General features: G+C 40.7%; 1 protein-coding gene across 5 annotated transcripts; it reads right to left on the bottom strand.

Moving 5' to 3' along the window:
• On the bottom strand, positions 1 to 27,693 carry SDHAF4 (succinate dehydrogenase complex assembly factor 4). 5 transcript variants are annotated; one of them, XR_013830913.1, is made up of 5 exons: positions 27,589 to 27,693; positions 16,195 to 16,344; positions 5,810 to 5,940; positions 5,346 to 5,402; positions 1 to 3,914 (listed from the first exon to the last, which is right to left on the bottom strand). XR_013830913.1 is itself a non-coding variant. In XM_079939990.1 (4 exons), exons 1-3 carry the CDS (start codon positions 27,650 to 27,652, stop codon positions 5,831 to 5,833), a joined length of 324 nt encoding a protein of 107 aa, XP_079796116.1. In that variant the 5' UTR covers positions 27,653 to 27,693; the 3' UTR covers positions 1 to 5,402; positions 5,810 to 5,830. The 5 variants fall into 5 exon arrangements, 3 of the variants coding, with proteins under 3 accessions (XP_079796116.1, XP_079796115.1, XP_079796114.1); XR_013830914.1 differs by having other exon boundaries at positions 5,346 to 5,398; XM_079939990.1 differs by having other exon boundaries at positions 1 to 5,402.
• Positions 27,694 to 27,850: the final 157 nt, after the last annotated feature.

The raw sequence follows: 27,850 nt of genomic DNA, 5'->3' as shown, positions 1-27,850 counted from the left end.
GGCATTTCGTCCGGTATCCTCCCTGCATCCCCCCGGGGGGTTTCCTCCGGGCCGCAGCTTGGAGCTGGGCACCGGAATGTACTAACTGAAGACAAAGCCTGCGCGCTCCTCCCCTCTCCTTCAGAGGTGGTCGGGTTGAGTCCCCCTCAAAGAGCAGAAAAAGACCCTAAGAACACAATCCTGGCCTCGCCTTACTGGACTGCCGAGGCCACCACAATGAAGGGGAAATAGTAACCTGAGAACAAAGCCCAGTGGATTTTTTCCTGAGCAACTGATGTCGTCAGCGTGCCGCTGCTCCCCGTCCTGGGCCATCCCGACCACAGCCTCAGTCACCCGCGCCCTCGGGAGAGGCCGGCTCGAGCCAAGGAGGGCTAAGGACGCCGAGGTGCAGGAGGAGGTCGGCGCTCCCCGGCCGCGCCCTCACTAACCCCCAGGGGGCGGCGGGCGCCGGAGGCGCGGACGGGCTGTGAGCCACAGCAGGGAGGACGCCTCTGCACCGAGGGCTGAGCCACACAGGGCGCTGGACACACCCCCTCTGCCGGACACGCCCGCGCGAGAGGGACGCATTCGCCGGGTTACATTCACATTCAAAGGCAGACGGGGGACTATCCTGAACGACGCGTGCTGAGGATTTGGAAACAGAGCCTCCCGTAAGTAACACAACAGCCCCAAAGACTTTAACTGCCACTTTCCCAAAGGAAAAGAGATGGAAATATACTATATAATCAAAGAGAACTGAACCCATAATAATGATTTTCCTGAATGTAAGCGATGATGAAACTTTTTAATGTATTTTCTAAAATTTTCGAAATCATGTCATGGTCTTTAAGAGCAGGCTATAAAACAGAGAGCCAATGGGCTACCATCGTGCTTACAACAGGATGTTTAAACCCAGTGTAACTGTAAGTATGTTACGTCTAAAATAAATATCTTGAAGTGAATATAAGCACAATCTTCCTATACTGTAGGTGAAACAAAACCTTAAAAGAACAAGACCGTTTTTTTGGTTTGCAGTCAAGATCAATTGTTTCTTTCTCAGAAAAGATATATTTTAAAACATCCATCGATTTTTTGCTACCCTAGCCCTGGGCTCATGCCTCCTTCACGTTGATATACCCGTGTCACCCCCCAGCTAGACTGGCTGCTCAGCCAGGGACCCATTCTCTGAAATCCTCTGAAACCTGCTTAACTCCTCTATATAAAAACTACACATTCAGTCTGAAGTTGTCTGCCATAAAATATCTCAGAGGGGAGAAAAAGTGTAAGGGGATAATGAAACAAAATTAATAGCTGCTGATAAATATCAATAACTGTTAAACTTGAGCGATGGGTACATGGGGGGACACACTGTATTATTCTTTCTACTTTTGTGTATTTTGAAAACTTCCAAATAAGAGCTTAAGCAACAATAACAAAGATGACATGTCTGGTCACTTTCCACAGGGGACTGCTTAATACCCAGTAGCAATGAATGCATGAAAAGTAAGTAACACCGAGACTTCCCTGGTGGTGCAGTGGTTAAAAATCCACCTGCCAATGAAAGGACCATGGGTTCGAGCCCTGGTCCGGGAAGATCCCACATGCCGTAGAGCCACTAAGCCCATGCTCCACAGCTACTAAGCCTGCGCTCTAGAGCCCACGCGCCACAACTACTGCAGCCCCTGTGCCTAGAGCCCGTGCTCCACAAGAGAAGCCACCACAATGAGAAGCCCGCGCGCAGCAACAAAGACCCAACACAGCCCCAAAATAAATAAATTTTTAAAAATAATTAACACCTTCTAATGAGCTACACATGCTAACTCGCCCATTAATACCTTCAACTGTGACCAGTAAGGACCGTGGGGGCCTTCGGGAGTGACTCGAATGTGAGGAGTATCGGAGAGTGTAGTGGGGAAAGACCGGGGAAAAGCAAATTTCAGGAGAGGGCTTAAATTAAACCATGATATGTAGGTGTTGAACTGGTTCTGAGTGTGCCCTGAAAGATTTATCTAGTATGTCCACTGTGAAGAAAAGCGGGAACTATCTCGCATTTCAATGACTGAAACAGCTATGACATTTCACGCCGAAGCATCTTTTCGGTGACCCGACCCGAGTGGAGACAAGGCCTGCCTGCGGGCCTGCAGCGGAGGGGCCTGGCAGGTGGGGCGGGGGGGCCTGGCAGGCCGTCCTCAACAGCTCACCCCTCACTGCTGATCATGCAAGCCAGCCTGCTCGGTGCCAGGTGAGGAGCTTCGCTTCGGCTGCGCGTCTGAAAATGTCAACGTTATTCTTGTCTGAAACTCTTCTTGCCTTTTACGTTTTAATTACTCGTATAAATTTTGCAAAGTATCTGAACGTGGTAAAGAGTTTTGTTCTGTTATTTTGGCACTTGCTGAAGCCGATCCCCATTTCTAGTAATTCTCTTTAGATTTCCTCAATAAAGATTAAATGTAAATAATGTGGGCAGTTTAAGTGAATTTAATGGTTCTAAAAAGTACGTGGTGTCAGCCTTACATAGCCTGAAGTTCTTGGTTCATGTGCAGGACATGAGGGCCATGCCTGTGGCTCAGCTTACATCCTTATAAAAATTACGCTAAAACCAGGACCGGTCTCAGACGTTTTGTGACCAAGCTTGTTTCTGGGTTAAAGCCTCCCAGCCCTCCTGTCTCCCCTTGGGCTGCACCCTGGCTAGACCTGCCCCACTTCGTCTTCCTTAACCGCTGCCTATCTTTTCTAATCCCATGCCCCTGCAACCCAAGGGGAACTTTTTGTTACTTGTCTCTTATCAACATTAGAAACCGGGCTTCCCTGGTGGCGCAGTGGTTGAGAGTCCGCCTGCCGATGCAAGGGACACGGGTTCGTACCCTGGTCCAGGAAGATCCCACATGCCGCGGAGCGGCTGGGCCCGTGAGCCATGGCCGCTGAACCTGCGCGTCTGGAGCCTGTGCTCCGTAACGGGAGAGGCCACAACAGTGAGAGGCCCGCGCGCGTACCGAAAAAACAAACAAACAACCCACCCCACCCCCAAAAAAACATTAGAAACCTCAGAAGATTCCAAATCTTTTAGTATTTTGGGTGGTTTAAAGAAAAATGCATTACTCTTTTATAAATAAATTCCTAAAAGAATTTGGGGCATTCTTATAGCAGTTTAAGGTTGATTTAGGATTATTTTATCTCGCCTGAGGGACCCAGCTGGCCCAATTCTAGAATACCGGGCCAGGAAACTTATTACAGGGGACATTGTGAGAAGGAAACAATACTAGCTTCTGGGCACTGAATGAGACCAGGCTGCAGGTGTTGAAGGAAGGTCAGTCCAGCAGGCTTGACACTGCACACAAAAATGTCACAGTAAATAGGTGTAGTTCACACACATGCGGTCCCACAGGGAAAGAGACTCGCCATAGAGTAGCAGGAGTGGTATCATGTGCAGACAGAACATGGCAAGAGGGAACCTGCGAGCAGGAACTCAACTTAGTTGTTGATCACTAGGGAGGTGGCACTGGGAAGAATGCCTGCAAGGTAGTAGGGCTTCGTGTCTCCTAAGAAAGACAGGGCAACGGTTTGGCAAAGCAGGTCTGAGAGGAATTTTGTGTACAAATAATGAAGACAAGGATCCAGTTCATCAAACTGCAGGTCTTAAACCAGCCTAGTCACTGCTCCTGAGATTCAAGGCCAATGCCCTAGTAATAGCAGCTCGAATACTGTAACAGGTTCCTGTTGCTGCACAAGACATTACTGCAAACCCAGTGGCTTAAAGCAACAAACATTGTTCACAGCTTCCTTGGGTCCGGAGTCTGGGTACTGGGTAGCTGGGTCCTCTGTTCAGGGTCTCACCAGGCTGAAATCAAGGTGTCAGCTGGAGCTGGCATCTCATCTGAGGCTCAGAATCCGCTTCCAATCCCATTCCTGTGGTTTGCAGACTTCAGAGCCTGTGGCTGCAAGAAGACCGAGGCTCTTGTTTTCTTGCTGGCTGTCAGCAGGGGAGCTTCCAGCCCCTGAAAGCTGCCCTCAGGAGCTGGTCCATGGCACTTCCACAACAGAGCATCTTACTTCTTCCAATCCAGCAGGAGAACCTTCCTCCCGTTGGCTACAGTGGATTCTTACACAGGTAACTTGAGCCCCAGAATGACTATTCCATCATCGTTGCCATATAATGTAACTTAATCAAGGGAATGACTATCTCATCATATTCACATGCACACCAGGGAGAGGGAATCTCGGGGGCCATTGTGGAGTTCTGCTGGATGATTCAAAACGGAGCCTACGTTTGCTGAGTGTTTATTAAATGCTCAGCACCATGCTGCAACTGGGGGTACAAAACCGAATGAAATAAATCAGGAATATAAGACAGATAGGGAAGCCCACGGACTGATGGAGGATGCAGAATTGAAAATTAATTCTAAAACAAGTTAGTATGTCTGTAATAGTTGAATGTGGAAATGACACACAAAAGATAGTCAAGGAAGTGAGGTATAGCTTGATAGGTGTTTTCTAGGCAGACAGGAAAGAAGAGGGCATTTCAGGCAGAAGGCATGTTTATCTACCCACACGTCTAAGAGGCTGTGAGTAGTGGGGCTTGACTGGGAAGGAGGGGCCTGAACAGATGTAAAGGGTCAGAACAGGAAGGACACAGAACTTAAGACTTCATCATGGACAGGAACCACCAAGGAACTTGTGAAGGGATATTAGTACATTAAGGTCACAGAGACCAAGTTACACAAAGAAAAAAAAAATGACGCCACAAAAATAAGAAAAATTTCAACATAAATAAGCACAAGTGAAAAGCAAAAGTCTCATACAAATTGATAACAAAAGACCAACATCCAACAGAAAATGAGCAAAAGATAAGAAAAAGCAATTAACAGAAGACACAAAAGGCTGATAAACATAGAGAAGAGTGTTTAACATCACTTGTGATTAAGAAAGTGAAGATTCAAATAGTGAAACATCATTTTCACTATGAAATTGTTAGGATAACAGATATACAAAACATGTATACTTACTTAGATTATTGAAGGACAATACGTCAAAGGGTAAGCAGGTGTAGAGGTTTTATAGACAATTCTTGTTTTCTTCTTTATACTGTTTTCTAAATTTCCCCAATGAACTTGTATAAATTCTTAAAATAGTACCTAACATATTCATTTATTTTAAGAGAGAAAAAGCGTCTAATGAGAAACCGCAGTCCCTGTCCACCCAACTCGCCTCCAGCGGCAACTGCTTTCAGCTCTTCTAGTGTGCACTGCTCCAGGTGGTTTACATGTATTCACTCATTTAATCTTCTCAACTGTCCTATGAGGTGGAACTAGGATTATCTCCAATTTACACATAAGGATACTGAAGCACAGAGAAGTTAAATAACTTACCCAAGGTCACATAAGCTAGTAAGTAGTGGAGCTGGGATCTGAACCCAAGTGATCTGGCTCCAGAGTTAAAGATTTTCTGCTGTTACTGTGGCCTTACCGAACTATAATGCATTACTTAACTCACATTTATAAAGTCACTATTACCTAGCACATGGCAATGAAATCATTTAAAAAAAACATTGTCTTTCTTACATTTGTATCTTATAAGCAACTGATTAACTTAAACTGAAACATGATGAAATAAAAGTTTGCAGCTCTAATCATCACTTAAATATCCTAATACATTTAAATTAAAATTAATGTGCTAATATTTCCTCTTTCCTGATTTATAACAGCATATTTTCTTCCAGAGCTATCATATATATTTTTAAACACATTATAGAAATTAGATGACTTAAAGGATATACAGAAAGAAAATAATCAAAAATAAGTTAATTCAGATGTACACAATCAGAAAAAGATACTGAAGTTAACGAATATGTGGCTTAAAAATCAATACAGCGTCCTTTTCGTTCCCAATCTCCGTATCGGGTAGGTTCTGGGCCCCTGGGTCCACCTCTTTCTTTGGTAACAGGATTAACATCATCTGGAAATTCTGAAGAAAGACAGAGATGTAAAAAAAAGCAGTCAATGGAGATGGGAAAAGCATTATGGTCAATTCTGCAGACGAGGCTGCAGAGCTGACAGTTAACAGGCTGCATGCTACTGATGAGGCTACTACTATGCAGTCCTTAAACAAACTCTCCCCAGAGAGTGGTTCCTCTCCCCAGTTTGAGAAATCACTTTAGCATCCAATCTTCATATCCAATCTACTTTATTTCCTGCATTAGTGACTTAGAATTCTCAGAGGACTCTCAGGCCCTCATCTGAGGAGTGGCTGGGTTAGAACAGAAGGAAAGGGGTGCAGAGAATACAGAGTACAAATCCACAGGGTTTGGAAGGTTTTGAAACAAGATTACTTTGATTCAATGCCTTATTTTTCTTAACAGTGAAGTGGGTACAACCATCATACCTGCCTTACTATCTTGAGAAATAAAAAAAGAAATGCATGTAAAAGGTCTAGCACAGTGCCAGCTCCATAAGAATGCTCAAATAATTTTAGCTATGAGTATTAATTTTCCTCATCATACGGTTTTGGCTTCAGCAACTGGTTCCCGGAAACTGCCATTTATGGGCATAACAGCTGTTATTATTGTTAACAGTGTATGTTCACAATAGGATTTTCCGTTTTGAGTCAGGCCCAATTCTGAGGACTTTATACATATTAATTCGTTTAGCCCTCATAATAATCCTTTGGGACAGGAACAATTATTGTTTCCATTTTATAGATGAGGAAGACGAGACTAAGTGATGAAACTGAGTTTGAATTCACACATTCTGGCTGCAGTCTTGCTCTTAGTACATACACTGTACTGATCTGTACACAGGAAGATCAGGAGAGGAACCAGCTATTTGAAAGAATCCCAATTCTTAAACAACGTCTAATCACTCATTCATTTTCTTTGACGTATAGGTGATTTACAATATTGTATTAGTTTCAGGTGTACAGCACAGTGATTCAGTTATTTTTACAGATTATACTCCAGGAAAAGGTATTACAAGATAAAGGCAATAATTCCCTGTGCTATATATCATTGTTGCTTATCCAATTTATACACAGTAGTTTGTACCTCTTAATCCCATACCCCTATCTTGGCCCCCCCCTTCCCTCTCCCCACTGGGAACCACTAGTTAGTTTTCTATACTGTGAGTCTGTTACTGTTTTGCTATATACACTGTTTATTTTTTAGGTTCCACATGTAAGTGATAGAGTATTTGTCTTTCTCTGATTTTTTCACTAAGCATAATATTCTCGAGGTCCATCCACACTGTTGCAAATTTCATTCTTTTTAATGGCTGAGTAATATTCCATTGTGTGTGTGTGTGTTTGTGTGTATCTTCTTTATCCATTCATCTGTTGGTCGCTTAAGTTGCTTCCATATCTTGGCTATTGTAAATAATGCTGCTATGAACACTGGGGTGCACGTATCTCTTCAAATTAGTGTTTTCATTTTCTTTGGATATGTACATAGTAGTGGAATTGCTGGGTCATATGGTAGTTCTATTTTCAGTTTTCTGAGGAACCTTCATAATGTTTTCCATATTGGATGCACCAATTTACATTCTCACCAACAGTGTAAGGAGGGTTCCCTTTTCTCCACACCCTCTCTAGCATTTATTATTTGTTGACTTTTTGATGATGGCCATTCTGACCAGTGTGAGGTGGTACCCCACTGTAGTTCTGATTTGAAATTCTCTAATAATTAGTGATGTTGAGCATTTTTTCATGTGCCTGTTGGCCATGTGTATGTCTTCTTTGGAAAAATGTCTATTCAGGTCTTCTGCCCATTTTTGGATTGGACTGTTTTTTTATATTGAGTTGTATGAGCTGTTTATATATTTTGGATATTAACCCTGTGTTGGTCATATCGTTTGCAAATATTTTCTCTCATTCACAGGTTGTCTTTTCGTTTTGTCCACGGTTCCTTAGCTGTGCAAAAGTTTTTAAGTTTAATTAGGTCCCATCTGTTTACTTCTTTTGCCTTAGGAGACAGATCCAAAAAAATATTGCTACAATTTATGTCAAAGAGTGTTCTGCCTATGTTCTCTTCAATGAGTTTTATGGCTTCAGATCTTACATTTAGATATTTAGTCCATTGACTTTATTTTTGTATATGGTGTGAGGAAATGTTCTAATCTCATTCTTTTACATGTAGCTGTCCAGTTTTCCCAGCACAACTTACTAAAGAGATTGTCTTCTTCCATTGTATATTCTTGCCTCCTTTGTTGTAGATTAATTGACCAAAGGTTCATGGGTTTACTTCTGGGATCTCTATTGTGTTCCATTAATCTATGTGTATGTTTTTGTGCCGGTACCATGCTGTTTTGATTACTGTAGCTTTGTAGTATAGTCTGAAGTCTGGGCGCTTGACACCTCCAGATTTGTTCTTTTTCCTCCAGATTGTTTTGGCAATTTGGGGCCTTCTGTGGTTCTATATGAATGTTAGGCTCATTTGTTCTAGTTCTGTGAAAAATGTCACGAGTATTTTGATAGGGATTGCATTTAATCTGGAGATTGCTTTGGGTAGTATGGCCATTTTAACAATATTAATTCTTCCAATCCAAGAGCACAGGATATCCCTCCATTTCTTTTATTAGTTTTCTTTATCATTGTTTCATAGTTTTCAGAGTACAGGTCTTTCACCTTTAAGTTTATTCCTAGGTATTGTATTCTTTTTGGTGTGATTTTAATGGGGATTTTTTTTTTACTTTATCTTTCTGATAGTTCATTATTAGTGTATGTAAAGGAAACATATTTCTGTATATTAATCTTGTATTCTGCAATTGTACAGAATTCATTTATTAGTGCTAATAGTTTTTGGTGGAGACATTAGGGTTTTCTATATATAGTATCATGGATCTGCAAATAATGACAGTTTTACTTCTTCCCTTCACATTTGCATACCTACTTATCTTCCTTGTCTGATTGCTGTGGCTAGAACTTCCAATACTATGTTAAATAGAAGGGGCAAAGAGTGGGCATCCCTGTCTTGTTCCTGAGTTAGAAGAAAGGCTTGCAACTTTTACTGCTGAATATGATGTTAGCTGTGGATTTGTCATAAATAGCCTTTATTATGTTGAGATATGTTCCCTCTATACCCACTTCGGTGAGAATTTTATAATGAATGGATAATGAATTTTGTCAAATAGTTTTTCTGCATCTATTGAGATGATCAGTTGGTTTTTATCCTTCCTTTTGTTAATGTGGTATATCACATTAATTGATTTACAAATACTGAACAATCTTTGTGTCCCTGGAATAAATCCAAATTGATCATCATACACAATCCTTTTAATATATTTTTGGATTCAGTTTGCTAATATTCTGTTGAGGATTTAGAATCTATATTCATCGATATTGACCTGTAATTTTCTTTTTTTGTAGTGTCTTTGTGTGGTTTTGGTATCAGGGTAATTATTGGTGGCCTTGTAGAATGAATTTGAGAGTGTTCCGTCCTCTTCAATTTTTTGGAATACTTTGAGGTGGTTCGGTATTAGCTCTTCTTTATATGTTTGGTAGAATTCTCCTTTGAAGCTGTCTGGTCCTGGACTTTTGTTTGCTGGGAGTTTTTAAATTACAGATTCAACTTTACTACTAGTGATCAGTCTGTTCAAGTTGTCTATTTCTTTTTGATTCAGTCTTGACAGGTTGTATGTTTCTAGAAATTTATCCATTTTTTCTAGGTTGTCCAATTCATTGACATATAACTGTTAGTAGTGTTCTCTTATGATTTTTTTATCTGTGGTTTTTGCTTTTCCTTCTCCTCTTTCATTTCTTATTTTATTTGGGTCTTCTCTCTTTTCTTCTTGGTGATCCTTGCTAAATGTTTACCAATTTTGTTCATCTTTTAAAAAAAACAGCTCTTGGTTTTATTGATCTTTTCTATTGTTTTGTTGATCGTTACTTTATTTCCCCTCTGATCTCTATCTCCTTCCTATCGCTGACTTTGGGCTTTGTTCTTCTTTTTCCAATTCTTTTAAGTGGCAGGTTAGGTTGTTTACTTGAGATTTTTCTTCTTTCTTGAGAAAGGCCTGTACTGCTATAAACTTCCTTCTTAGAACTATTTTTGCTGCACCCTATAGGTTTTGGAGTGTTGAATTTCCATTTTCTTTGGTCTTGAGGTATTTTCTGATTTCCTCTTTGATTTCTTCGTTCACCCATTGGTTTTTTAGTAGCATGTTGTTTTAGTCTCTAAGTATTTGTTCTTTTCCCATTTTTCTTTTTGTAATTGATTTCTAGTTTTATACTGCTACGGTCGGAAAAAATGTTTGATATAATTTCTATCTTCTCACATTTTTTTGAGACTTGTTTTATGGCCTAGCATGTGATCTATCCTGGAGAATGTTCCATGTGCACTTGAATATAATGTGTATTCTGTTGTTTTTGGATGTAATGTTCTGTACATATCTGTTAAGTCCAAGAGGTCTATTGTGTCATTTAAGACCAGTGTTGCCTTATTGATTTTCTGTCTGGATGATTTGTGCATTAATGTAAGTGTGGTGTTAAAGTGCACTACTGTTATTGTGAATTTCTCCCTTTTTGTCTGTTAGTATTTGCTTTATATATTTAGGTGCTCCTGTTTCAAGTATTTATGTTAATGATAACATCCTCTTCTTGTATTGATCCCTTTACCATTATATAATGCCCTTCTCTGTCTTTTGTTACAGTCTTTGTTTAAAGTCTACTTTATCTGATATGAGTATTGCTACCCCCACTTTCTTGTCATTTCTGTTTGCATGAAATAACTTTTTCCATCCCCTCACTTTGTCTGTGTCTTTGGCTCTGAAGTGAGTCTCTTGTAGGCAGCAAATAGAAGGGCCCTCATCACCCTATGTCTTTTGATTTGACTATTTAGTTCTTTGACATTTAATTTGATAGGTATGTAGTTAATGCCATTTTATGTTTCCTAGTTGTTTTTCTATTTCTTTGTTCATTTCTTCTTTTCGTTTCTTCTCTTGTGGTTTGATGATTTTCTTTAGTAGTATGCTTGTATTCTTTTTAGTTTTATCTACTGTAGTTTTGATTTGTGATTACCATGGGATTCATATATGTTGACCTGTAACTATATCTACTTGGTTTGAACTGATAGTCATTTAAGTTCAGATGCATTTGAAAAGATCTACAGTTTTTACACCTCTCCCCTACATTTTATGTTTTTGATGTCATATTTTAGACCTTCATGTTTGTCTCTTAACTGTTTACTATAGTTACAGTTGCTTCTACAATTTTTTTTAAGTTCATCTCTTTCTTTTTAATTCCTTGCCAAACAGTCAGTAACAACCAACAGATATTATTAAGGTTCTGTTTTCCAGCCCTTCCCTTACAGCTACAAGTTCATTAGGTATGTGGGGTCTATGTCCCAGGTCACTGCAGGCAACAGTTAACCAAATGCTTTTACAATTTTTTGTTTTTAATCTTTGTACTGGCTTATTTAAGTGGTTGATCCTCAGTCCTTACTATATATTTGCCTTTCCTATCAGGGTTTCCCCTTTCCTACAGCTTACTTCTTTTCCACTCAGAGAAGTCCCTTCAACATTTCTTTTAAGGTAAGTTTAGTACTGATGAACTCTTAGCTTTTGCTTATCTGAGACACTCTTTATCACTCCTTCTATTTTAATGATAATCTTGCTGAATAGAGTACCCTAGGTTGCAGGTTTTCCCTTTCGGGACTTTGAATATATCGTGCTGCTCCCTTCTGGCCTGTAAAGTTTCTGCAGAGAAATCAGGTGACAGACTTATAGGACTTCCTTGTGTATGACACTGTTTTTCTCTTGCTGCCTTCAGAATTCGAACTTTTGCCATTTTAATTATGATATGTCTTGGTGTGCATCTGTTTGGGTTCATCTCGTTTGGACCCTCTTCCTGTACCTCGATATCTGTTTCTTTCTTCAGATTGTGGAAGTTTTCAGTCACAATTTCCTCAAACACATTTTCAATTCCCTTCTCTCTCTCTCTCCTCCTTCTGGGCTCCTTATATGTTATCCCAGAGATCTCTTAGACTGTTTTCATTTTTTAAAACTGCCTTTCTTGGGCTTCCCTGGCGGCGCAGTGGTTGAGAGTCCGCCTGCCAACACAGGACACGGGTTCGTGCCCCGGTCTGGGAAGATCCCACATGCTGCGGAACGGCTGGGCCGGTGAGCCATGGCCGCTGAGCCTGCACGTCCAGAGCCTGTGCTCCGCAGCGGGAGAGGCCACCACACTGAGAGGCCCGTGTACCGCAAAAAAACAAACAAACAAAAAAAAAAAACTGCCTTTCTTTTTGCTGTTCTAATGGGGTGATGTGCATTATTCTATCTTCCAGATCACTTATGCATTATTCATTCCTTCTAGTGTGTTTTTTACTTCAACTATTGAATTCTTCATTTCTGATTGGGTCTTTTTTTATATTTTCTAGTTCCTTGTTAAAAAACATTGCTGTGTAAATGTATTCTTCCCCCTAATTCAGTTAACATTCTTATAACCAATGCTTTGAATTCTTTATCTAGTCAACTGTTTCATTAGTGGTTTTTTCAGGGGTTTTCTACTGCTCTTTCAATTGAGAGGAGTTCCTCTGCCTTTTCATTTTGCTTAATTTTTCTTGCCTCTGTGAATTTAGGTGAAAGTTACCTTGAAGGAGTGTTCTTATGTAGGAGTGTCCCTATACAGACTGCGTGTGCCCAATGCCTTTTGTGGGAGAACTGAATTTGACATGGACGCAAATCATGTCTTTCCTCAGGGTGTGCTGACAGCTATCTCCTTGGTAGGAGGTGGGCCTGCTGGTGGAGGGGCTAGAGCTGGAGCCAGGTGTGGGGCAGGACTTCCCCTCTGCTAGGTGGCTGTCACTGTCCTATCAGGGGTGGGGTCTGATCCCAGGTTGCTGGAGCAGAAGCCCTGAGGGTCAGGCATGAGCTGGCTCTGTTCCCGTTAAGTGGGTCTTTTCCTCTCTCCTTGCCCCAGAGCAGGAAGTGCTGAAGTGAGTGGGGCCTGTGTGGGCTCTCCGCTCATGTCAGCCTCAGACAGAGGTCTGAGCTGTCTCTGCTTCACTGCCTGTTCAGGTGCACATATTTGTTTCCCATGCTCCACTCAGATGCAGCCTTGGTACAAGTCCACTTTGACCCTCTCAGCTGATCACTGCCCCCAGCCCGTCACCTCCATCTGGCTGTGGAGCCACACTGCAGAGCTGCGGGGGGGCCCGTGTGGACTCTCGGCGTGTACCAGGAGTGAGCTGTGGCAGACCAGCTGCTGTCAGAGGTCTGGGCTGCTTCTGCTGTGCCACTTGAGTAGGTGCCGACAACGGCTGCCGCTACCCCTCCCAGGCTCCACCCTGGGACTGGGTCACCGCTGTGCCCCACGGCTGAGTCTTCTTCCTGGTAGTGGCTGCCCCAGAGAGTTGGCTTGGCTTGGGGCTGGGGTGCATGATGAGGTCGCCGCAGGACTTGGCAGCTGCTGGAGCAGACCTCCCTCTGCCCTGCCTTTGGGCCAAGCTTGCGTGCGCCCTCCTCACAAGCGGAGTCCAGGTCCCTCTGCCCTCCTGGGAGTCCCAGTTGCCCTCCAACCGGCCAAGGGGGCTCGTCTCCCCTGTGGAGGACGCCAGGACTAGGGCACCCAATCTGTGGTTCTCAGCACTCACTGCCCATGGTGGGTCTCCGCCATGGATTCTCCATTTTCTTCTGAGTCCTCTCCCAGGGGCACAGGTCCTGACCTGATCACTTTTCTTCCCTTCCTACCCAATTATGTGTGGATATTTTTTTACAGTCTTGATTGTACCAGGGTCTTTCTGCTAGTTTCCAGTGAAATTGTTCCATATGTAGATTTTTTTTTTTTTTGCAATACGCGGGCCTCTCACTGTCGTGGCCTCTCCTGTTGCGGAGCACAGGCTCCAGACGCGCAGGCTCAGCGGCCATGGCTCACGGGCCCAGCCGCTCCGCGGCATGTGGGATCTTCCCGGACCAGGGCATGAACCCGTGTCACCTGCATCAGCAGGCGGACTCTCAACCACTGCGCCACCAGGGAAGCCCCTTTGCCCATTTTTGAATTGGGTTGTTTTCGTTGTTGTTGAATTGTAGTTCTTTATTCTGGATATTAATTCTTTTCAAATATATGATTTACAAATATTTTCCCCCATTCTGTAGGTTATTTTTCTCACCTTCTTGATAATGTTCTCATATGAACAAAATTTCTTAATTTTGTTGATGTCTTATTTATCTATTTTTACATTTGTTGCTTGTGCTTTTGGTGTCATATGCATGAAATCATTGTCAAATCCAGGGACATGAAGAGTCTGCCCAATTTTCTTCTAAGAGTTTTACAGTCTTCCCTCTTAAGTTTAGGTCTTTGACATATTTAGAATTAGTTTTTGAATATGGTGTAAGGTAAGGGGTCCAATTTCATTCTTTTACATGTGGATATCCTGTTTTCTCAGCACCACTTATTGAAAAGACTGTCCTTTTCGCCATTGAATGGTATTGGCAACCATGTCAAAAATCAATTAAGCATATATGTGAGTGCTTATTTCTGAGACTGCTGCTTTTGTGTGAGACATTTTAAGGAAATATTTCCTCTCAGATTTTTATGCTTAGCTAAAACCTTTGAAGAGAAATTTTACCTCTAGATTAATGGCAACTTTTTAAAAGCCTCCATCACCTTGGCTGGTTGATCTGGTTATGAGATTGGGCTTGGTAGAGTGCTATAATCTGAGATATTTAATGAATGAGCAAACCCCCAATGCTTTTATATTCGAGGAAGAATTCCAGACACAGGTCCCTGTATCCTCTACTGGTATCTTCTTGCCTAGGATGCTTCACTTCATAGATGGGTTAGTGCTCATGAGACTGGAAAAACCAGACAAGCAGGGCAGCCTTGCCAAAGTTTCAAAGTGGTATGTTTACATTTATGCTGTATGAAATGCTATTTTTTGAATAGCTAATATCTGAACATTTTCCACAATTCAAAGGTACAAAAGGATATAGCATGAAAATAAAGTAGTACTTAAAAAAAAAAGCTTTAAGACATGAAACAAATTTTATATATACTGAATACAAAATAATGTTTAGTCTGTCATCCCTTCTCCCGCCCAAAAACCTCTTTATTCTCCAAAACATCCCCTTCTCTTTCCCCAGCCATGTAGTTACAGTGAGAACAACCACATTTTCACCAGGCCACTGGCCACTGGTTGATTTAGCTGTGGACATCTGATCCAAGGTAGGCCAAGGAGCTCTCTTCTTAAGGAATCTGAAATCAGGACTAAGAAATTATATTTTCAGTCTTGTTGTTCTCTTGAACTGAGTAGCTGCTAGGAGCAGTTACTTTCTGCCCAGTGGACTCAGAAGGGAGTATGGAGACAGAAAACAATGAAGAGTAGGTACCAAAGACAAGAGAAGGAAGAACACCCTGGTTTCCATACAGTGTTTAGTCCTGAGGTCCCAGTCTTCTTCTAAGGCCCATCAGCATTACTGCCCTAGGGAGCCTCACTTGTTCCCTGTACCTTAATAACAGCATACCCTACCTTCTGCTTAAGTCTGTTCAAGTAAGTTTCTGTTATTTGCATCTTAATTCATATATTTTGCCATGCGAATAATGGGGTGTAATAAATAAATTAATCAAACATAATCAATCACTACCAGGGACCTGGAAATCTTTTTTTTAACCCATACATACTGACAGTCAATTCAGTAAGTCCCCTACATACGAACCTTCATGTTGCAAACTTTCAAAGATATGAACGTGCATTCCATCAACATCAGGGGTGAGTGAAAGTGCAGCTTGCCCTCTGTCTCCTATTGCTGACAATCCTTCAGCTCTACCATCTCCCACCTCCTCTCCCTCCAGTCAGTAAGTCTTCTTGCCTGTTCACTTGATGCCAGCCCCTGTGTGCCAGCTGTTGTATTGCACTACTGTACTTTTCAAGGGACTGTACTGTAAGATTAAAAATGTTTTCTTTGTTTTTGTTTTTTATGTATTATTTGTGTGAAAAGTATTATAAACCTATTACAGTACAGTACTATATAGCCGATCGTGTTAGTTGGGTACCAAGGCTAACTCTGTTGGACTTACGAACAAATTGGACTTACGAATGTGCTCTCGGAACAGAACTCGTTTGTATATAGAGGACTTACTGTATGGTAATTTTATTCATTGTTGAAATGTTCTTTATTACTGTCAATGAAGAATTATAAACAATAACATGCTTCCTTCCTTTCATTTGCTTCCCAATGACAGAAACACTTTCTTTGAGACCAAAAATTAAGAGAGGAGGTTTACTCTACTCACTTGTCAGTGGTTCTTTCTCTAAATTGGAATCTTCTGGTGCATCAAAACGACCTTCTGGTAACTTTGGCTTCTTAAGGGGTTGTTTGATGGGTTTGGATTTTTCTCCTTGAGAACTTATTTTCCTCAAAGAATGACACAGAATGGGTGATCCTAGCAGAGTGAAGACAGTGAAAAAATAGGAGCTGTTCATTTATTCTACTTCAAAATGTAACACTTTTACTTACTTGTGTTAAGCTTACACATTCACAGTTATCAAAATTAAAAAGTACAGAAGGACACACAGTGACAACCCTTCCCTCTGCCCCTATCTTTCAGACGGCCAGTTCCTTTCCTTGGAGGCAACCAATGCTATCAGTTTGAAAAGAAGAGCTTTGAAATGAGTTAGTTAACCATTATCAAAATTGCAAAAACAGATATAAAATGCGGATTCCTGGGACTTCCCTGGTGGCGCAGTTGTTAAGAATCTGCCTGCCAATGCAGGGGACACAGGTTCGAGCCCTGATCCAGGAAGATACCACATGCCACGGAGCAACTAAGCCCGTGTGCCACAACTACTGAGCCTGCACTCTAGAGACCACGCTCCACAACTACTGAGCCCAGGCACCACAACTACTGAGGCCTGCGCGCCTAGAGCCTGTGCTCCGCAACGAGACACCACCACGATGAGAAGTCCGCACACCGTAACAAAGAGTAGCCCTCGCTCGCCGCAACTAGAGAAAGCCTGTGCACAGCAATGAAGACTCAACAAGGCGACAAATAAATAAAATAGATTTATTTTTAAAATATTAAATAATAAAATAAAATAAAATAAAATATGGATTCCTGTCTGAAGCAATGCCAAAAATACCAGGAATCAGATCATTAAGAGTAACTAAGTAGTAGGAACTTTTCAATGACAATATTTACTATTTAAATCTCTGTAAGTCACAAGGCACTGTATTTAGTATTCTTATATTTAAATCCTAATCATGCCCCTCTTTTTCTGCCAATTAAACATCTTAAACTGTATTGGGCACCTGCAATCTATAAATGAGCTCACTTTCGAGGTTACAATGAGAAAGGTAAGCTTTCAGTATTATGAAAGTTATCCAACCCTTGTTGAGATAATGTTCAGTAAGGGCAAAACCACTCTGAAAAATGACCTCAGGGTTGGGGTCTTCAACTTCCTGAAGGAAGAGCTTTAGAGGCAGACAGAGGTGGGTACCAGTTCTGGTCACACCACTGTGGCAGGCACAGTAATGGCCCCCAAAGAGGGTGAGAACCTAATATCTGGAAACTATGTGCAGGCTAGGTCACATGGTGAAGGAGAATTAGGTAAGAGATGGAACTGAAGTTGCTCATCAGATGACCCTGAACTAGGTAGACTGTCCTGGATTACCTGGGTGGGTCCACTGTCATCACAGGGGTTCTTAAAAGAGGAAGAGAGAACTGGAAGAGAGAACCAGAGAGGTGGCAGTGAGAGACAGACTTGATGATGTTGCTGGCTCTAAAGATGGAGGAAAGGGCCACCAAGTCCAGGAACTTGGGCAGCCTCTGGAAGATGGAAAAGGGAGGAAACAGATTCTCCCCTAGAGCACCCAGAAGAAACACAACCCTAACACCTTGGTTTCAGCACAGAGAGACCCATTTCAGACTTCTCACCTCTGGAACTGTAAGGATTTTTAAGCCACTAAGTTTGTGGTAATTTGTTACACCAGCAATAAGAAACTAAAACAAATACTTACTAGTTGTTTGACCTTTGTCAAGTTATTTACCCTTTCTAAATCCATTTCTTCCCCTCTAAATTGAATATAACAGTATCTACCTCATGAGGTTACTAAATAGATTAAACTGGACAATTCAGGCAAAGCACTTAGCACAGTGACAGACTGTATCTATTATTGTTATTATAGAATTATCTGGAAGCTCCTGATAGCATTACACGTAGTTAGGATTTTCTTTCACTACATGTATTTTATTCATATTCCAATAATGACTACATCACCCAACCCCCCGCTTTAAAAAATTATATATATATACACACACACACACACACACATACACACATGCAAATAGATATGCACAAGTATTTGTATGTATATATGTCTCCATGTATGTGTGTGTGTATGTGTATATATATATATATATATATACACCCTCCACAGCCAATTTGGTGCGGCGAGCCGCCTCCGACCAGCAGAATGACGAGTCGCCACACGCAAGATTCTTCTCGTATCACACTTTATTGGAGCACAGCTTGGTTAAAGAAAAGATGGAAGGAAGACACCGCAATCCTATAGCAGTCTGCTTATATAGGGATTAAGAACATGTGTCGCTCTGTGATTGGCTTTCGCCGATGGTGCGACTTGTGAGCCAGCATCGGATAGGTCGCTACTTTAAAACCTCATTAGTATACTTAGCGCAAGTGCAGTGGCCACAGGAAGGATGATTCAGCTTACTTCAGCTTCCTGCTGCGTGGCAGTTAGCTGACCGCGCCCTACAATTTGGAATTTACATTGACATGTTTGTAAGATTACATAAAGTTAACATTACATACAAACTGCATTAACAATTTCAAAATAGTACATCAGGCTGTTAATTTGCACGTCCACTGCATATATCTCAGTGTCTAGCAACATTGTTGATTGTCTGAATGTCCAACTGTAATGCAGATTAGTCTTCAGCCAACAAAATTCAAGGATTAAGAAAATAAATATACAACTGAATGTATTAAGAAAGCTACAACAACTTACAGAATATAGACTTCTCCCATCTAAATACTCACTTACATAAAATACTTCACATTTATGATACTAATTGGCTGAGAAGAATCTGTGAATCAATAACAATTTCTATACATATTAAAATAAAAACACTTCTAAAATTTTAATGTATTTATTGAGTTAGACTACAGACCATTCTGTCTTCAAACTTCCACTTCAATATTTCAGGGCATATTTTACTTTTAATTATGTCCTCAAAATAATACTTAGTTAAGCATGCACTAAAAATCAAAAGAGAAAAACCTGCAAAAAAATATCTTGTAAAGCTGCATTTATTTTTATTAAGAAACTATATGGGGGCTTCCCTGGTGGTGCAGTGGTTAAGAATCCGCCTGCCAATTTAGGGGGCATGGGTTTGAGCACGGGACCAGGAAGATCCCACATGCCGTGGAGCAACTAAGCCCGTGCACCACAACTACTGAACCTGTGCTCTAGAGCCCGCGAGGCACAACTACTGAGCCTGCATGCCTCAACTACTGAAGCCCAAATGCCTAGAGCCCGTGCTCTGCAACAAAAGAAGCCACCGCAATGAGAAGCCTGTGCACCGCAACAAACAGCAGCCCCCGCTCACAGCAAGTAGAGAAAGCCCTGTGTGCAGCAACGAAGACCCAACACAGCCAAAAATAAATAAATTTATTAAAAAAAATTATATGGGTAACAGAAATATGAGTTTCTGATCGTACTAATATATTTCATATAATAATCTGTTCTTCGTTTTTTGTGGTTGACTATTTAGAAAAATATTATATTGAAAATGTTGGTGAATATAAACCACGCAAAACTGAAAGACATTCTAGGTCCCAAATCACACGGATGTCCATGCTTGCCACTATTATTCAACATAGTTTTGGAAGTCCTAGCCACGGCAATCAGAGAAGAAAAAGAAATAAATGGAATACAAATTGGAAAAGAAGAAGTAACACTGTCACTGTTTGCAGATGACATGATACTATACATAGAGAATCCTAAAGATGTCACCAGACAACTACTAGAGCTAATCAATGAATTTGGTAAAGTTGCAGGATACAAATTTAATGCACAGAAATCGCTTGCATTCCTATACACTAAGAACGAAAGATCAGAAAGAGAAATTAAGGAAACAATCCCATTCACCACTGCAACAAAAAGAATAAAATACCTAGGAATAAACCTACCTAAGGAGGTAAATGACCTGTACTCAGAAAACTGTAAGACACTGATGAAAGAAATCAAAGATGACACAAACAGATGGAGAGATACGCCATGTTCTTGGATTGAAAGAATCAATATTGTGAAAATGACTATACTGCCCAAAGCAATCTACTGATTCAATGCAATCCCTATCAAATTACCAGTGGCAGTTTTTACAGAACTAGAACAAAGAAATCTTAAAATTTGTCTGGAGACACAAAAGACCCCAAATAGCCAAAGCAGTCTTGAGGGAAAAAAAACAGAGCTGGAGGAATCAGACTCCCTGACTTCAGACTATACTACAAAGTTACAGTAATCAAGACAATATGATACTAGCACAAAAACAGAAATATAGATCAATGGAACAGGACAGAAAGCCCAGAGATAAACCTACACACCTATGGTCAACAAAGGAGGCAAAGATATACAATGGAGAAAAGACAGTCTCTTCAATAGTTGTGCTGGGAAAACTGGACAGCCAAATATAAAGGCATGAAATTAGAACACTCCCCAATACCATACACAAAAATAAACTCAAAATGGATTAAAGACCTAAATATAAGGCGAGACACTATAAAACTCTTAGAGGAAAACATAGGAAGAACACTCTTTGACATAACTCACAGTAAGATCTTTTTGATCCACCTCCTAGAGTAATGGAAATAAAAACAAAAATAAACAAATTGGACCTAATGAAACTTAAAAGCTTTTGCAAAGCAAAGGAAACTACAAACAAGATGAAAAGACAACCCTCAGAATGGGAGAAAATATTTGCAAATGAATCAACGGACAAAGGATTAATCTCCAAAATATATAAACAGCGCATGCAGTTCAATATTAAAGAAACAAACAATGCAATGAAAAAATGGGCAGAAGACCTAAACAGACATTTCTCCAAAGAAGATGTACAGATGGCCAAGAAGCACATGAAAAGCTGCTCAACATCACTAATTATTAGAGAAGTGCAAATCAAAACTACAATGAGATATCACCTCACACCAGTTAGAATGGGCATCATCAGAAAATCTACAAACAACAAATGCTGGAGAGGGTGTGGAGAAAAGGGAACCCTCTTGCACTGTTGGTGGGAATGTAAATTGATACAGCCACTATGGAGAAGAGTATGGAGGTTCCTTAAAAAACTAAAAATAGAATTACCATATGATCCAGCAATCCCACTACTGGGCATATACCCAGAGAAAACCATAATTCAAAAAGACACATGTACCCCAATGTTCACTGCAGCACTATTTACGATATCCAGTTAACGGAAGCAACCTATATGCCCATAGACAGACGAATGGAGAAAGAAGATGTGGTACATATATACAATGGAATATTACTCAGGCATAAAAGGGAATGAAATTGGGTCATTTGTAGAGACATGGATGGATCTAAAGACTGTCATACAGAGTGAAGTAAGTCAGAAAGAGAAAAACAAATATCGTACATTAATGCATATATGTGGAACCTAGGAAAATGGTACAGATCAACTGGTTTGCAGGGCAGAAACAAAGACACAGATGTAGAGAACAAATGTATGGACACCAAGGGGGAGAAGCGGCGGGGGTGGTGGTGGTGGTGGTATGAATTGGGAGATTGGGATTGACATATATACACTAATATGTATAAAATAGATAACTAATAAGAACCTGTTGTATAAAAAATAAATAAAATTATATTAAAAAGAAAAGCCAAAAAACACGTGGACACAAAGTAAAATGAAGAACCCAATATTAAAGGAAGATCTAAAAAAGCAGTCAGATCAAAGACATTACTAGTAAAGGAATAAAAATTAGACAGATGACTTCCCATTAGCTATAATGAAAGCCAGAAGAGATAGAGCTGTGAGAAAATGATGCAGCCATTGAAACTACTTTCAAGAACAGGAGAGAAATAAAACCATATTTTCAGATTAAAAATAAAATATATATTTAAAAAAACCACAGAACTTTATCACAAGACTGTCACCAAAGGGAACTTCTAAACAATGTACTTTAAGAAACTGATCCAAGGACTTCCCTGGTGGTGCAGTGGTTGAGAATCCACCTGCCAATGCAGGGGACACAGGTTTGAGCTCTGGTCTGGGAAGATCCCACATGCCACAGAGTAACTAAGCCCGTGCGCCACAACTACTGAGCCTGCACTCTAGAGCCCACCTAGAGTCCATGCTCTGCAACAAGAGAAGCCACAGCAATGAGAAGCCCAAGCACCACACTGAAGAGAAGCCCCCGCTCAATGCAACTAGAGAAAGCCCGCACGCAGCAACGAAGACCCAACGCAGCAAAAATAAATAAATAAATAAAAAATTTAAAAGTTGTTAAAAGAGTAAATCCTAAGCGTTCTCATGACAAAGAAAATAAATTTATAAAAAGAAAGTGATCAAAAAATAAAGTGTGAGATAAAATAGAAGATAAAAGTTTTATATGTTGACTGTATAGAAGTGCAATAACAGTATTGATTTGTGTTACTACACAATTCCACCTAACATACACACAACAAACACACACACACACACCCCTAAAAGGCTGAACAACAGAAGTGGAGGGTGAGTGAATTCAAAGCATTTTTAAGCTTTGTACTATTTAGGAGGAGAATAAAGGTATTAATTAACTTTCAACTTCCTTAAGCATGCATTTAGATTTCAAGGGTAACCAATAAAAAGCAGTGTATATCTTCCAAAGCAGTGTGTATCTTCATTTTTTTCCTGTTTTTCTAGCAGAGGAAACAAATGAAAAAAGCAAACACTGAATTCAAAGTATGACAAATAGAAGGTGTGAAAAATAAGATGGTAGAAATAAAGCCAATTTTATCAGTAACTATAATTGTAAATCGACTGAACTCTCCAGTTAAAAGGTATGTTGTTGGACTTCAAAATAAAAACTCACCAAAATCTAGCCATATGCTGTTTATATGAAGAGAACCATTACCATGGTTCAAAAAAAAAAAAAAGGGCCAATGTTATGGACGGAAGGTTCGTGCCCAACCCCCCCCCACATTCATATGCTGAAATTCTAACCCCTGATGTGATGATATTAGGAGGTGGGGCCTTTGGAAGGCAAGTAGATCATGAGGGTGGAGCCCTCATGGTGGATTAGTGCCCTTATAAGAAAGGCTATGAGAGCTTTCAGGGTCCTTCTGCTCTCTGCCACATGAGGATACAACAGGAAGACAGCCATCTGCGAACCAGAAAGCAGGCTCACACCAGAGACCAGATGTGCTGGCACCTTGATCTTGGACTTTCCAGCCTCCAGATCTGTGAAAAACAAATGTTTGATGTTTAAGCCACCCAGTCTACGGTACTTTGTTATTGCAGCCTGAGCTAAGACACGTGAGATGCACCATTTCCACATCTTCTAAAAAAAAGGGGAACCCACAGAAAATGGAAAGAAAATAAAAACAGTAAGAGAAGAAAATAATAACATAAATAAAAGACATAAAACTAAGAGGATCAACAAAACCAAAAGTTGGTTCTCTTAAAAGACTAAAACTACTGTGAAGTCTTTGGTAAAGCTAATATGAAAACGACAACAACAAACACAAAAACACCCAAAAAAACCAAGAGAAGGTAAAATATATAATATGAGTAAAAGAGGAGTACATAGCTACATAGAACAAAAGTTTTTTAAAAACCCCAAACCAGGAACTTTATGCCTATATATTTAAAGTATACAAAATGAACAATTTTCTCAAAAAATTTAACTTATCAAAACTGACTTTAGAAGAGAAAATCTGATAAATACCACAATAATCATTACAAAAATAACCAATAATTTAAAATCTTCCCTCAAAGAAAAGAGCAGGTCTAGACAGTTTTGTAGGCAATCTGTAGCAGACACTCAAGGAACAGAGTATTTCAATCTTAAAAAAAAAAAAAAATCTAATATAGAAGAGAAAAGGATGAGAAGACTCTTGAATTCATTTTAAGAGGCTAGAATAACTTTAATTTCAAAACCAGAAAAGGAAATTCCAAGACATGAAAATTACAGGCCAACTTCTAAACAAAATATTAGCATACCAAACCCAACACTAAATTAATAATATAATCAACCTGATCAATCTGAATATTTTCTAGAAATGCAAGAGTGATTCAGCACTAGAAAAATTTATAATTCACCAACCCACCATATTAAAGGAGAAAAGTGAATTAACAAACAAGATGAAGAAAAATGAATTAGTAAATTTCAAGATTTATTCTGTCTTAAAAAACAGACAACTACATAAACAAAAAACCCCCCAAATCCTTCTAGAAATGGCAAGGGACTTCATTAACCTAATAAAGGGCACACCTACAGCTAATATTACATGATGAAATATGAACATATTTCCTTTACAATTATGAACAAGTATGCCTATCACCACTTTTACTCAACATGGTACTGGAAATCTGAGCAAGGACAGAGAAACAAGAGAAAAGAAAAAGATATAAAGATTAGAAAGGGAGAACTAGATTTTCATTATTTGCAGGCAATATTTGTGTCTACCTAGCACTGCCCCACCAAAATCTGCAAATAAATTATTTAAATTAATAAAGTAATTTAGCCAGGTTACTGGACACAAAATCAATAAATAAGTCAACTGTGTTTCTATACATAAGCAGCAATCAGAAAATGATAATCTTAAAAAATACTGAGCAGTTGTAACCAAACCCCAACAGGAACTTTTTTTTTAAAGAATTTTATATGGAAAGCAGATATCCAAGAATAGCCAAGACACTTCTGAAAAACAAGATGAAAGGACTTATCCTACTAAATATCAAGAGTTGTTACAAAGGCATGGTCATTAAGATAGGTGTTACATCACAGGAACAGACAAATAGATCAATGGAACTGAAGAGAGCCAAGAAATAAACCCGCGTGCATATGCATATGTAAACTTGATTTATGACAGGGGCGTTACATCGGGCGGGGGGAAGGTCCAATATATGGGCCTGGGACAACTGGTTACTGACATGGGAAGAAAGTGAAATTGGTTTCCTGCCTCACACCATACATGAAAATCAATTCCTGGTAGCATAAAGGCTTAAATATAAAAAGCCAAACTATAGACCTTTGAGGAGAAAATACAGAATATCTCTACGACCTTAGGGTAGGGAAGGCTTTAACAAAGACCACAAAGCACAGACAATAAACAAAAGGATCAAGACAAGATTATAATAAAATTACGAATACCTGTTTATCAAAAGACACCTTTCCTTTGAATCTGTGCGACTGTACAATCAGATCCATTATTTTATTCTGTCTACTGCTGAAGATAATTTTTTAAAAAAAGACACCATAAGAGTAACAAAAGCAGTCCACAAACTGAGCTTGAGCTTGTATGGCCGTTAGCATAAGTGAGGCCATCTTGGGCCCATACAGGCTTTCTGCTGACTGTACTGCGAAGTCACTCACTCTCTGTTGTCAAGGGCTTAGCAGTTAATCGACATTGTTCAATAATCATTCGGATCAGGTGGCCTCTATACTCTGTTAGTCCCCAAACAATGAGGAAAATCTTCGCTGACATATTCCGGGCACCCACAAGACCAGTTACCTACTCATAAATCTTAGGAACGCACTTCCTGTTTCCAAGCACGTACCTCCATAGTCTAGGTCAACTATAAAACTGTCCCAATGGCCCCCTTGGTGGTTTGGAGGGCAGCTGTTAATTTTTACTGACGGTTGCCCGCCTGCTCTCAGCCTTTACAGGTAAGTTACCCTATGATAAACTGATTCACCGATTGTATGCACCTGCCTGCCGTGTTTTTCAGTCTCAAGATGCCTTCTCAGTTCAGTAAGCACTTTTCATTCCCTCCGCCCTCAAACAAAGCTATCTGCCATTTACATAAGTAAAAAAGGTATAGTGGTCAAATATATGTAAAGAATATAAATAAGAAAGACAAACAACCCAATAAGAAAATGAAGAGATATTTCATCAAAAAAAGCGAAAAACTTTCGAAAAGATGTTTAACTTCTCTAATCAGAGAAACGCAAAATTGTAATGAAATACCGTTTCAACACCCTACAGGCAGACAAAAATTAAATTTTCTGATGCTATCCAATGTTGGCAAGTATGTGGGGCAACAGGAACTCTAATACTGCTGGTAGAAGTATAAATAGCCAGTAGGAATGGAAAATGCCTTTACAGCTTGCCATCATATTGTAAAACTGAACAGGCCTATGCCACATATTCCAGGAATTCAACCCCTTGTGCAAGTACACCTACAGTGTACACAAGATGTGTAGCAGTCAATCCTGGTGCTTCTAGAGTTACACAATGTCCACTGAGAAGGGGAAAGGAAAAACGTATGATACACTCTCATAACTCAATGAATAATTACAGCATCACATATCAACATGGATGAATCTCAAACCAGTCAGGTGAAAAAAGCAAGTAAAATAAATGCAAATGGCATGAAGCCCTTTCTGTAAAGATCAAAAGCTTGCAGTTACACAACTGCATCAGGAAGCAGGTAGCAGGTAGCCGCTTGGCAATGGAAATATTCTATTTCTTAAACTGGAGAATGGATTCACAAATGTTGGCTTTGCTTCACAACTCACATGTGTTATGTAAATTTTTGGTATGAAACACTTCATTCTTAAGTTTTGAACATTAGTGAAAAAGGGATATTGAATGAACACACAACGGAGCTTCACAGTTATTACCTCGAGGTTTGAACAGTATGGGACTTTTACTTTATATATTATTCATTCCTGGATCATTTAAAATTTTTACAACTTAACAGGTAGTCTGTCTGGGGAGAGATGATTACAGAAAGGAAAACAAACTTTATAGGAATCTGGGGCCCATCAGGAGGAGGGGCGGAATTGTCTTCAACTTAACACAATTTTTCCAGCGTGTCCTAAATTAAAACTAGGCTTAGCATACTCTGTGGGTTAAGTCTGTAATATTTTGAGAAAATTTTCCAGCAAAAATGGGTTTTACAAGATTGGTTTTTACTGAAAGCATGCATACTTTCTCAGGAATAATTCCTGGCTTCACCTAATTTTTATTATACTTATTAGCCTTCGGCCCACTTTTCCAAAATTCTGCACTTTTCCACTTCTAGTACTGTAGACTGCCAGAGATCTTTTACGCTGTAAATAAACTAAATAAGCAAATGATGAGTCCACTGCCGCAGGGCCCGCTTTTCCACACTCTCCACGCGCACCAAATGCCGCGCGCCCTGCGAACCCCCCAGGACTCAGGACGCCCGCCCCGCTTCGTGGCCATCGCGGTGGCCGCCGGGAAGGAGGCGTCCGGACAGCGGGGCCCAGCGACTGTCCAGCTCCGGTCCCGCCCTGAGCTCGGGCGAGAAGGACCTGCCGGGGACGAGCGCGGTGGCCGTGCAGGACACGAAGGCTCGGCAGGCCCAGGGCCCCCGAGCCCGCGACACGCCGCTGCCCCGCCGGACGCGTTTCTCGCGGTATCCGTGCCTTCGCGACCCCGCCCGCGACCTCGGCCCCGGGACTGGGCGCCTTACTTGCCGCTCTCCACGCTGTGGCCGGGATGTGACTCAGCAACGAGTTGAAGCCCAGCACAACCATGACGCCAGCTCCCGCGGCGTCCGCAACATCCGCGTCTTCCCGGCACGCCCCGCGGGAGGGGCGGGGCTGCGGAGCGGGCGGGGCCTCCGCGGGGCGGGCGGGGCCTCCGTAGCCAGTGCCGGAAACCCGCGCTCCCGCGCCTGGCTGTATGCAGGAAAAAGTAGAGCGGCTCGGCCTTATCATGAAGAACAACCCAAA

This window comes from Stenella coeruleoalba, assembly GCF_951394435.1.
Source record: "Stenella coeruleoalba genome assembly, chromosome: 12".
Classification (NCBI taxonomy): Eukaryota; Metazoa; Chordata; class Mammalia; order Artiodactyla; family Delphinidae; genus Stenella; species Stenella coeruleoalba.
The sequence above is the reverse complement of the archived record's forward strand: the minus strand, read 5'-3'. Positions and strand labels throughout refer to the sequence as shown.